The sequence below is a fragment of the Bidens hawaiensis genome, unplaced genomic scaffold (genome assembly GCF_021521415.1).
Source record: "Bidens hawaiensis isolate Kalapana, Puna unplaced genomic scaffold, B.hawaiensis_p1.1 tig00044793_1, whole genome shotgun sequence".
In the NCBI taxonomy this organism is placed as follows: Eukaryota; Viridiplantae; Streptophyta; class Magnoliopsida; order Asterales; family Asteraceae; genus Bidens; species Bidens hawaiensis.
Genome location: NW_027497965.1, coordinates 9811 through 21635, shown reverse-complemented (window position 1 = coordinate 21635; position 11825 = coordinate 9811). Strand labels below are relative to the sequence as shown.

Here is an 11825-nt window from a genome sequence, read left to right as displayed (position 1 = left end):
GAGGTGTTGTGTTGGATTGTGGGTTGTAGGAGTTGTTGAGGAGAGAGGCCCATTGGTTAGTGGCCCAGGTGTTTGGAAAGATAATATAGGGATGTTGAGGTTGGGTCGAATGGTTGGGTTGATTTGGTTGATTGGTTTGGCTCTTGGAACTGTTGGACTGAGATGGTGAGCGACCTCGACCTCGTCCACGAGGGCGGCCTCTACCACGAGTGGAGTCAGAGGAGTTCGGAGGGGCTGGAAAATTTGTGTTGCGAGGAGGGCGAGGTTGGCTTTGGACATGAAGGGCTGTTGCGGTTTGTTGGGAAGAGTGAAGTGCTTGGTTAGCTTTGGTTGTTTCATTCATACATAGCTGTGAACGGACATGAAAGAAGGAGGGTAGGGGTTAAGTATTTTGGAGTATGGTGCCAACGGTTTCGTATTGTTCGGTGAGCCCGGCGATGGTCTGCAAAACGAGGTCGTGTTCGTCAACAGGAGCATCAACATTGTTTAATTGGTCAGACAAAACTTTGAGTTCTTGACAATAGTCATGCATGGAGGAAAAATTTTCGAGACGAGTGTTAGCGAATTTTTGTTTGAGAAGGAGGGCTCGAGTGGCTTTGTTGTCTTGAAAGAGGTTTTCAATGGCTTTCCAAGCATCATAGGCCGTGGTGCTCTTTTTGATGACGGTTTTTAGGAGACCGGTGGAGATCGTGCCATAGATCCATTGAAGGACGATGGCGTCAGGTCGTTCCCATGAGTCGGTATGAGGGGGAGCCGTTTGCTTTTCTTTATCCGTGAATGAAGCGGCGGCAGGGGAGGGACGAGGTTGAAGATGGTCGGCCACGAGAAAAGCCGTGCAATGAATCCGGAATAGCTCCGACCATGTGTGATAGTCGGCAGCTTCGTTGTCTAAGGTGATGGGAACGAATGTTCGGATGTTGGAAACGGTGACGGCAGGATGAAGTTTCTGGTCGGCCATTGAGGGAGAGGAAGCGATGAAAATTTTGGGCAGGGATTAGGAGGATCGTGAGGGTGATACCATGTAAGGTGATGAATCATTGATTGCCTTCTCTCATTTACAATGGACAATATATAACCAAACAAGTGAATCTCCTATATTTTGGAGATTGATATTATGCTAATCACTAATTTGCATTGCCATATACGTATGCATGATTTTAGGTGTCCATTAGGAATGATACCGGTACCGAAATGTTCGGTTCAGTATCGGTTCGGTACCGGTATTTAAGGTAAATTTCGGGAAATACCGGTACCGGTACCATACTGGTCCCGAAAACCCAAAAAACTTTGGTACCGATAGCAATCAGTATCAATACAGATTTTACCCATCCCTAACAGCAGGGATGTTTTCTAGTGAAAAACGATACGATCTCTTCATTCTAACCATCAGTTCGCACCAAAGTCACAATCAAAACGCGTACAAAAAAAATATATGAAAATTTGAAGTTTGAAAATGTGAAACAAATGGTAACATAAATAATTAAATTTAACAATCTTATATCTCCATCTTGATTAAAAGATGGTCACTAGCTTTTGTTTGAAGGGGACTCTATTTGCATATTCATGATAGATGATGTTGATGTGGTTCCCTCCTATTGACACGTTCACCTGAAATGAATACTACAAAATTATATTCAAGTTTATGCATTATACCTATGGCAAAGAAAATAAAGGTTGTATAATCTAAGTCTAATATTAATGTTAACTGTAAATTGAGAACGGTACCAGCCATTTGGGAAGACAACACTCTGTTCCTCCATCAGATCATATTCAAGCATCACCTCCAATAACTCTTGCCATCACCAAAGCAAAATTCAAAAACATAAAGGAAATGACGTGAGGAAACCATCAATTTTGTTAGTAAAAGGTGTGAGGGGAGAAAAGAGTGATGGTTAATATAGGTGTCCGTTACCTTAATCCACTTAATAGTTACTTGTATTGGGAACAATAATATATATAATGACATAAAATAACAATAACAATGTAACATTATAGCATTTTTCATACATTTTAGACCATAAACCATGTACATGAAAAATGCATGTTAACTCGTTAGAAAATCCTTTTTGACATAAGGGGGGCGTCTTTAGCATAAAATAAAGTTATGGCTTTATACTCCCACTTGAATAAGACTTCTAATTTAGACTTAAGTTAGATTCAAAAAAACATATTAAATAATGAAAAATTATACCACATTTAAACAAATATATATACTAAATAATGAGCCGGCCTTGGAATTGACATCATGTTTTTAGATTATCCAATCATAAAGACAACAATCCACACATCACACACACAAATAGACATCAAATTTGACACACCACACACACAACAAATAACATATACACCAATTCACTCACAGCGTAAGTATTTCCAACCAAACCAAAATAATAATCAAAAGCCCGGAGAGGTCCTAGTAGCAAAAAGGTTGTTACAATGGCGATGAGGTGTTATATAGGGTAGTATGAGTTGTAAGAACGCCAACTTATTAAACAATACACGTCACTAAGAGCATCCGCAATAAGGAGGCATGAAAACACTAAAAAAACATATATAGTCAGCTTTCATATCATAAAAATATAATTCTTTAAAATCATCCAAAACTCACCCAACAATGAATCCTAAAAACACTTGAAAACATTGTCATATCAGCACCGTCTTTTACTTTTAACAAAATTATTATTTTTTATCCACTACCCAACACCCCGCCCCACCCCACCCCACCACCTACAATATAGAAAAATGGATGTGTAAAAGCTCCAAAATACAAGATATAAACACCTTATTGTGAATGCTCTAAGAATAGTTTTATTAACAACCCAACTCAACCCAACATTTTAATAAAAAAACTAATTTCTCTCTCTTTCATATACACAACCCAATCTAACCCAATTTTTCACTTTTATTCCCAACCCAATTATTTTAATACATATATTTATTTAGGTTTTAATTTATTCTATAAAATTTATTAAAATTAAAAAAAATGTTTTGTCTTTTAAATTGTATTATTTTAAATATAAAAAATATTAAAAACTTGAATTTTTTACAAGTAACAAAACTAATTTTACATATAATAATATTATAAAAAATACATGTTTTTAAAACTGTTCCGTTTCTAACAAAATTTATATCGAAATGCTCATCAAAATAAACTAAACAAGACCGTGTTTTTAAAATAAGTTAAATAATATAGATTATTAAAAAAATCAAATTATATACAAAAGAAATTGTTTGAAAGAAAAGAATGAAAAAATGAATATTTAAATGAAGTTGGGTCATGGCCTAGGTTGATCTCATGGCTTGGGTTGTACACTGTAACTAATTTAATTTATTTTTTAATAGGTAAATATTGTAACAACCTCATAGGAGGTTATTGATAAAGCTAGTCTAACAAATGCCATACATCCATACAACTTTTGAGTACACCGTACACACTCGGCTTTTTCTATACTTAAAAGCATAACAAGTTATTATTATTTAAAAAAACACGTTACCAATAAGCTAGTGATAGAGTAGTAAAAGAGAGACTTAGTGTTCTATGTGACTCAGGTTTAATTCTTGCCCTATCATTTAGTTTCAACCAATATTTTTGAGACCAGACAGGTTTCGGTCGGTCCGACCGAGATTCGATCCCTTGGGGTCCGGTTCTATGTAGTTCGCCCGCTCTAGAAAACCTGTCATTCAAACCGGCTCACTGGTCCGATCGAAGAACCAGATCGGTTGAACCAATTTGCTTTGGAAAAAAATAATTTTTATTTGGCTTTTTTTCAACTTTAACCGTCATTTTTGAGGTGAAATTTTATTGGACTAGATCGACCGGTTGAACCGTCTAACCGGTAGCCTATCCGGTTATCAAAACATTGGTTTCAACGTCACCAAGGTGATGATTGAAAACAAGGCGAGTATTCATGGGCGTTGGCCTTAGATGAGGGATTTATCTCACCTCACCTCACCTCACCTCACTGTCATGCTTTTGGATTAATGTTCACAGGTGTTGGGCCTTAGTTGAAGGTTTTCTCTGGCATATCTCTCGATGCGATGAATTTAGACGGTGGCTCTTTTAAAGGATTCATTAGAGCATTCTCATTATATTTTCTCTCTTCATTTAATTAAATGATACTTTTTATACCTTTTATCATTACATTTTCTTCACTCACAACCACTCTCAAAATATATTAAAAAATTACAGGGGATGAACAACAACTTTTCAAATATACAGAAAAATAATACTTTTTCTAAAATATAAAAACTTTTCACTTATAACGATCTAAATCACTCTCTAAATTATAAAAATACCCCTCACATAAAATGAGGGTCGGATGAGAATGCTATTAAAAAAAAGGAAAAAAAAACTTATCAAAACTATTAAAATGAAGATAATGTAACCGGTGATGAAATGACAAAATCCAGACCACACATCAAGAACAAGAAACCTTCCAAACTCACACCCTCTTCCTCCTTCTAGAATCCTCTTTCTCACCCCCCAAAACCCCTCTTATTCTTTCCACACTTCCAAGGGTTTTTGCAGCCACCCTTTAATCTTTAACATCATGGCACCTGTTCTAAGCAGAAGTTTAACCCCTGCTTCTGTCCTGTTCTCATCCAAATCCAATACCCAAAACAGGTTATTATCAAGAAGTGGTTTCTTGCATCAAAATGGGCTTAAAAGCAACAATCTTTCTTGCTCTGGGTTGAAACTGAAGGTGGGTAAAAGAGGTGGCAGTGTGGTGGTGAAGTGTGAGGCTTCTGCTGTTGCTGAGAAAGAAGGTGTTGAGTCTTCTGGGGAGAGTTTTGAGTATCAGGCTGAGGTAGTTTTTTTTTGGTTGAATTTGGGTTATTATTTTCTAGGGTTACTTATTCTTGATGTTCTTGATACAAAATTTGTTATCTTTATTTATTTATTTTTATTTTTTAAGATAAAGTTAATAACTTGTGTGTTTCTTGTGAGTTTTGAGTCCCAGGCTGAGGTGGGTTTGTTGACTTTTTTTATTGTTTTGGTTGAATTTGGGTTATTATTTTCTAGAGTTACTTATTCTTGATGCTCTTGATAGAAAATTTGTTATCTTTATTTATTTATTTTTATTTTTTTAAATTATTTTTTATGATGAAGTTAATAACTTGTGTGTTTCTTGTGAGTTTTGAGTACCAGGCTGCTGGGGGTGTCTTGAATTTTTTAATTTTTTGGTTGGAATTAGGTTATTTTTGATGTTCTTGATATTGATTTATTGGAATTTTGTTATCTGTTCTTTGTTTATGATAAAGTTCATATTTTTATGAATCTTTTAAAGATTGTGTTTCAGTCTATTATGTTTATGCAGCTTAAAATCTTGAATTTTATATCATTTTGGTTGAAATTGGGTTGCCAAGTTTCATAATCGTTTTAGGGTTAGCTGTCCTTGATGTTCTTGATATTTTGATTGATTGGAATATTGTTATCTGTTTGTCTTTGTTTATGATAAAGTTCATATTTTTATGTTTCTTTTAGAGATTTGTGTTTCAGTTTATCATGTTTATGCAGCTTAAAATCTTGGAGTTGTATCATTTTGGTTGGAATTGGTTTGCCCGGTTTCATAATTTTTTAGGGATAGTTATCCTTTATGTTCTTGATTGAAATTTGTTATCTTTTTGTTTTTTGTTTTTTGTTATAAAGTGTTTCTTGTGATTATTTTTAATGTTTATGAACAACTAATTGATTTTGAGTTTATCATGTTTATGTTCTTGTTGACCTTTAAAGAATCTTTAATGTGATGCTTATGAAGCTTAAAGTTTTGAATTTTTATCATTTTGGCTGTAATTGGGTTACTAAATTTCATATTTTTTTAGGGTTAGTTATTTGTTTGTGTTTATTTATGATAAAGTTTATAGCTTGTGTGTTTGTTTCAAAGTTTTCTGAATGTTTATGAACAAATTGTTTGTAGATTAATGTTTGCAGATTTTCAGCCTTATCATTTTAATGTTCTTGTCGACTTTTCAGGATTCTGTAATGTTTTCTCAATGTTTATGAATAGAATGCTTGCAGTTTTTATTTTATTTTGTTTATGTTCTTGTTGATTTTTAAAGATTCTTTAACTGATGCTTATAAAGCTTAAAATCTTGAATTTTGGATACAGGTGTCTCGCTTGATGAATCTGATTGTTCATAGTTTTTACAGCCGCAAGGAAATTTTTCTCAGGGAACTTGTGAGGTAAAGATATCTCTTTTTGTTCTGCACTTATAATAATAATAATAATAATAATAACAATAATAATAATAATAACAATAATAATAATAATAATAATAATAATAATAATATTACTTATGCTCTTTTTTTGTTTTTTTGTTTTTTGTTTCAGTAATGCAAGTGATGCACTTGATAAACTAAGATTCTTAAGTGTAACCGACCCGTCATTACTTGGAGATGCTAGTGAGCTGGAGATCCGTATCAAACCCGATCCGGAGAAAGGGACCATCACAATTTCGTAAGATTCTTTACTTATTCCATTCGGGAAGAGAGAGAGTTAAAAGTTGAATCAGCATTTTAATATAATTGTTTTTTAGAGATACCGGTATTGGAATGACCCGTGAAGAGCTAATTGACTGCCTTGGAACTATTGCTCAAAGTGGCACTTCTAAGTTCTTGAATGCACTTAAGGTACTTGTTCTTTTTATTATACGATCCTTTACTAGTAATGCGTATGCAATTCAGTTATCTTTAATAAAATTGTAATGTTTTTTTTTTCCGTGTAATAAGAGAACAAGGATCTTGGAAGTGACAACAGCTTGATTGGTCAATTTGGTGTCGGGTTCTATTCGGCTTTCTTGGTTGCTGAAAAGGTCTTTATTAACATTCTTGATTCTTCACACATAATTGTTCGTTAATTTTGTAATTATAGTTATCTTACTTATTATTACATTATCTTGCAAATAATTAGGTGAGTGTGTCCACAAAGAGTCCCAAATCAGACAAACAATACATTTGGGAAGCATCAGCTGATAGCAGCTCGTATGTAATTAAAGAAGAAACCGACCCCGAAAAGCAGATTCGTCGTGGGACGGAAATAACACTTTATTTGAATGTAATTTATGTGTTTTTGTTATAAAGTTTTTAACTTTTTACATTATTATATCTTGTGAATTTATTTATAATTTTAGTTGAATTGATCGTCTTTTTATTTGTTTATAGGACGATGACAAATATGAGTTCACCGAGCCAAGCAGGGTTCAGGGTTTAGTGAAAAACTACTCACAGTTTGTTTCGTTTCCCATATACACGTGGCAAGAGAAATCAAGAACAGTTGAGGTTAATTAGTTGGTTATAACTTCTAGTTACCATTTTTTCCATAAATAAGTATAAATGGTAATGTGATATTATTGTTATTGTTTACAGGTAGAAGAAGAGGAAGAACCGAAGGAAGGAGAAGAAACACCACCCGAGGTAAATATTAGTGTGTTGACCTTTTGACCCGTGTTGACTTTGAGTTAGTTAGACTTTTGCTATTTAACTAACACGCTAATAATAACGCCTAGAGAAACCAAATAAAGTTTATTTAGCCTTATCGCGTTTTTATTATTTTTATTTTAATTTTAACAAAATTTATGTTGTTTGCTGACGGTTTACAGGGTGAGAAGAAGAAAAAGACAAAAACCGAAAAATACTGGGATTGGGAACTGGCCAACGAGACAAAACCTATATGGGTAAGTTAAACCACTTTAAATAAATATTTTTGACATTTATTATTTAGATTTTAGGATTTTTACATGATTAAATTGCAGATGAGGAATCCAAAGGAGGTTGAAAAAGATCAATATAACGAGTTTTACAAGAAGACATTTAACGAGTTTCTTGATCCACTTGCATACACTCACTTTACCACTGAGGTATTTACCATTTAGTTTATTTTTAACAAATTGCATGTATTATATTATTATTATACAATAAAAAAAAATTAATGCTTACAATTTGTGCAGGGTGAAGTGGAATTTAGAAGTGTAATCTACATCCCGGGAATGGCACCAATGAACAATGAAGATGTAGTAAATCCCAAAACCAAGAATATTCGTCTTTATGTGAAACGTGTGTTTATTTCAGATGATTTCGATGGTGAACTGGTAAATATGTTTCCATTAATTTAACAAGCAAACGATTGCTAAAACATATTTTAATTAAATTTCCTAAATTTTGGTTCTTGATATGCAGTTTCCAAGATACTTGAGCTTTGTAAAGGGTGTGGTGGATTCAAATGATCTCCCTCTAAATGTTTCTCGAGAAATTCTTCAAGAAAGTCGAATTGTACGTTAAAAATCCAATCTTTATCTTACTAAAATATATTATCTTAATTTTATATATTAAAGACATAATTTTTTATTTTTTATTTATTTTTTTGGGTTCTTGTGCTACAGGTTAGAATAATGAGAAAGAGGCTTGTTAGGAAAACTTTCGACATGATACAAGAACTTGCAGACAATGAGAACAAAGAGGTTAATAATTTAATATATTTTAAATTTGTCACACTTAGCTATTTTATTTTTTTAAGGTGTATGTATATACAAGTTGAGTTTGATGAAATTATTATAGGATTACAGAAAGTTTTGGGAGAATTTTGGCAAGTTTATAAAGTTGGGATGCATCGAGGACACGGGAAATCATAAAAGAATAACTCCATTGTTGCGGTTTTTCTCATCGAAAAGTGAAGACGAGTTGATAAGTTTAGATGAATATCTCGATAACATGAATGAAAAACAAAATGTGATTTATTATATTGCAACCGACAGCTTGAAAAGTGCTAAATCGGCTCCCTTTTTGGAGAAATTGGTGCAAAAGGATATCGAGGTACGCTTTTCTATAAGAAAGATTTAGACTTTATTAAAAGTAAATGTTGGTTTCCGTTTGTTTTATAAATTAGTTTCTCAAATGATTTTGTGGGTCCCGTCTTTGAAGGTGCTATATTTAGTCGAGCCTATTGATGAGGTGGCGATTCAGAATCTTCAAACATATAAAGAGAAGAAATTTGTTGATGTGAGCAAGGAGGATCTTGAGCTTGGTAAGTTGACCTTTGACTAGGCATGTAAACGAACACGAGCATATCATGTTTGGGTTTGTTTGTTTGACTTTTACCAACAATTGAACACGGACTATTGAACGAACATGGTGTTCCTGTTTGTGTTCGTTCATTAAGAATATGAGTGTGGTTGTGATCGTTTGCCTGCCACTTTATTGTAATCGTTTTGATTTTAATGAGAAATAGCAGATCTTATTAAAAAAAAAGTGTTAGCCTAATAAATTTTATTGAATATATTAATGAACGAACTTAAACGAACATACACAAAAACATACATGAACAAACGCAAGCGGACTTAAATGAACTCACGTTCATATACAAATGAACAAATGAGACGTGTTCATGTTCATTCATTTAAAATTTTGGCAATTGGTAAGTTGACCTTTGACCAACCGTTGACTTGTAGGTGACACGGACGAGGTTAAAGAACGAGAAAACAAGCAAGAATACATCCTTCTTTGCGACTGGATGAAACAACAGCTCGGCGACAAAGTCGCAAAAGTACAAATCTCAAACCGTTTAAGTTCTTCGCCTTGTGTTCTTGTTTCTGGCAAGTTCGGATGGTCTGCTAATATGGAACGGTTGGTATTCGTTTAAAGAAAGCACAAACTCTTGGTATTCGTTTCCCACTTCATTTTTGTATTTAATTAGTAAAATGTAACATTATTTTTCAGGTTAATGAAAGCACAAACTCTTGGTGATGCTTCAACTTTGGAGTTCATGAGGGGTAGAAGAATAATGGAAGTCAACCCTGATCATCCAATCATTAAAGACTTAAATGTAAGTACTTAGTAATTATAACTATATTTTTTTTTAAAACAATTACTTTTTGATTTTATTTTATATAATATTTTGCAGGCTGCATGTAAGAATGCACCAGAAAGTAGTGAGGCAAAGAGAGCTGTGGATCTTTTATATGAAACAGCTTTAATAGCAAGTGGATTTACTGTAAGCACTTATTATTATTTTTTTTAAAGATTATTTGATTTACTTCTCTTTTGTTTTTATTATTATTATTATTATTATTATTATTATTATTATTATTTATTTTTATTACTTTTTTGATTATCATTATTATTATTATTTGAGTAAACTGTGGTTTTCGTCCCTATGGTTTGTCCAAATCTGCAGTTTTAGTCCGATAGTTTCAAATTTGTGATTTTCGTCCCTGTGGTTTCATTTCACTTGCAATTAAACCCGATTCTCTAATCCCGTTAAGTCTGGTCGTTAAACCCATCAGCGTGTCCTTCACGTGAGGGGCAGTTTTGTTCTTTTTCTCCCCAAATAAACCCCAGTCCTAATTTGCAAGCCCCCTCACGTGAGGGCTGGGGTGTATTTTGGGGGAAAAAAGGACAAAACTGCCCCTCACGTGAAAGGCATGCTGATGGGTTTAACGACCAGATTTAACGGGATTAGTGAATTCGGGTTTAATTGCTAGTGAAATAAAACCATAGGGACGAAAATCGCAAATTTGAAACTATTGGACCAAAACTGCAGATTTGGACAAACCACAGGGACGAAAACTGTAGTTTACTCTTATTATTTATTAATTTTTTTTGACAATTTTTTAGTTGAAAAAAAAATATGATTTGATTTACTTCTCTTTATTACTACTACTTTTTTTGATTATTATTAATTTTTTTAACAATTTTTTATTTGAAAAAAAAAGATGATTTGATTTACTTCCCTTTTGTTTATTATTATTTTTTGACAATTTTTTATTTGGAATATGTAGCCTGATAGTCCAGCTGAATTGGGTGGCAAGATATATGAGATGATGGCGGTTGCTCTCGGTGGAAAGTGGGGAAGAGTTGAGGAAAGTGAAGGCGTTGACCCGACAACTGAGTCCGAGTCCACTGAAGAGACGGAAGTTGTCGAGCCATCTGAAGTGAGGACCGAAACCGACCCATGGAGTATGTGATTGGGTTTATATTAATTAATAAACGTCAGTCTTTAGAGATCGAATCGGGAGGAGGGATAAGGAGTTTTGGGGCGAGAATTTTATGATTTGTTATGTTGATGAAAAATGGAGTTAATTCATGTTTAAATTGAAACTTTGTGGTTTATTTATATTACCTTGCAAATTTATTTCGTTTAGAAAATATTCGATCTGTGAGAAAACTCACACATAAGGTTGACGTCAGTGAACACTCACCTAAAGGCACGGTAGTGTGGTGAGATAAAACCCGTTCAGTTTAAGGATCCAAGTAGTGAACGCCACTTGCTTGTCTAGTCTCGAATCATCAACTCTGATGCCATTGAAACTAAATGATGGGGGTGGGAATCAAACTTGAGTCACATGACAAACCAAGTTTCTTCATTATCATTTCACTATCAGCTCATTGGCATAAAATATATTAGTTATAAAACGTATATTTTTTTTGAACGACAACTTTCATTAAAATTACACCAATCATGCCAATGAAGAGATTTATACAAAGACCTATTTTTAATCTTAAGAAACCCAAAGACTTGATATTCTCCCTAATTTTAGTCTCTGAAGTAACCGTGCTCCTCTCTAATTTTAGTCTCTGAAGTAACCGTGCTTTCTAAAATAGCCTCATTTCTTTTCTTCCAAATGTGCCAACAAGCCGTCAATGTAATACCATGAAGCGCATTCTTCTTCTCACCCGATGAAGCTGTTTTATGAAGTTAAAAATAGGGGGTATGTGACACCAAGAGCTAATGAAGCTCTAAACTCGATTTGCGATACATATACATTTGTTACAATCAAAGAAATAAAAATAACAAGTTTAAATTTCAAAATTTAAACCCATAACTAATATC

At 33.6% G+C, this 11825-nt stretch overlaps 2 protein-coding genes across 2 annotated transcripts; one reads left to right on the top strand and one right to left on the bottom strand.

Annotated features, from left to right (window-relative positions):
* Positions 1–382: 382 nt before the first annotated feature.
* On the bottom strand, positions 383–958 carry LOC143595212 (uncharacterized). The gene has a single exon (XM_077074299.1). The coding sequence runs from the start codon at positions 956–958 to the stop codon at positions 383–385; it is 576 nt and encodes a 191-aa protein (XP_076930414.1).
* Positions 959–4550: 3592 nt separating this feature from the next.
* Positions 4551–11088, top strand: LOC143595216 (heat shock protein 90-5, chloroplastic-like). The gene is made up of 19 exons (XM_077074301.1): positions 4551–4808; positions 6111–6184; positions 6333–6458; positions 6538–6631; positions 6733–6813; positions 6912–7055; positions 7163–7279; positions 7367–7414; positions 7600–7674; positions 7753–7857; positions 7948–8088; positions 8177–8269; positions 8380–8457; positions 8555–8809; positions 8918–9020; positions 9445–9619; positions 9713–9818; positions 9897–9986; positions 10774–11088. Exons 1-19 carry the CDS (start codon positions 4551–4553, stop codon positions 10957–10959), a joined length of 2349 nt encoding a protein of 782 aa, XP_076930416.1. The 3' UTR covers positions 10960–11088.
* The last annotated feature ends 737 nt before the right edge of the window (positions 11089–11825 follow it).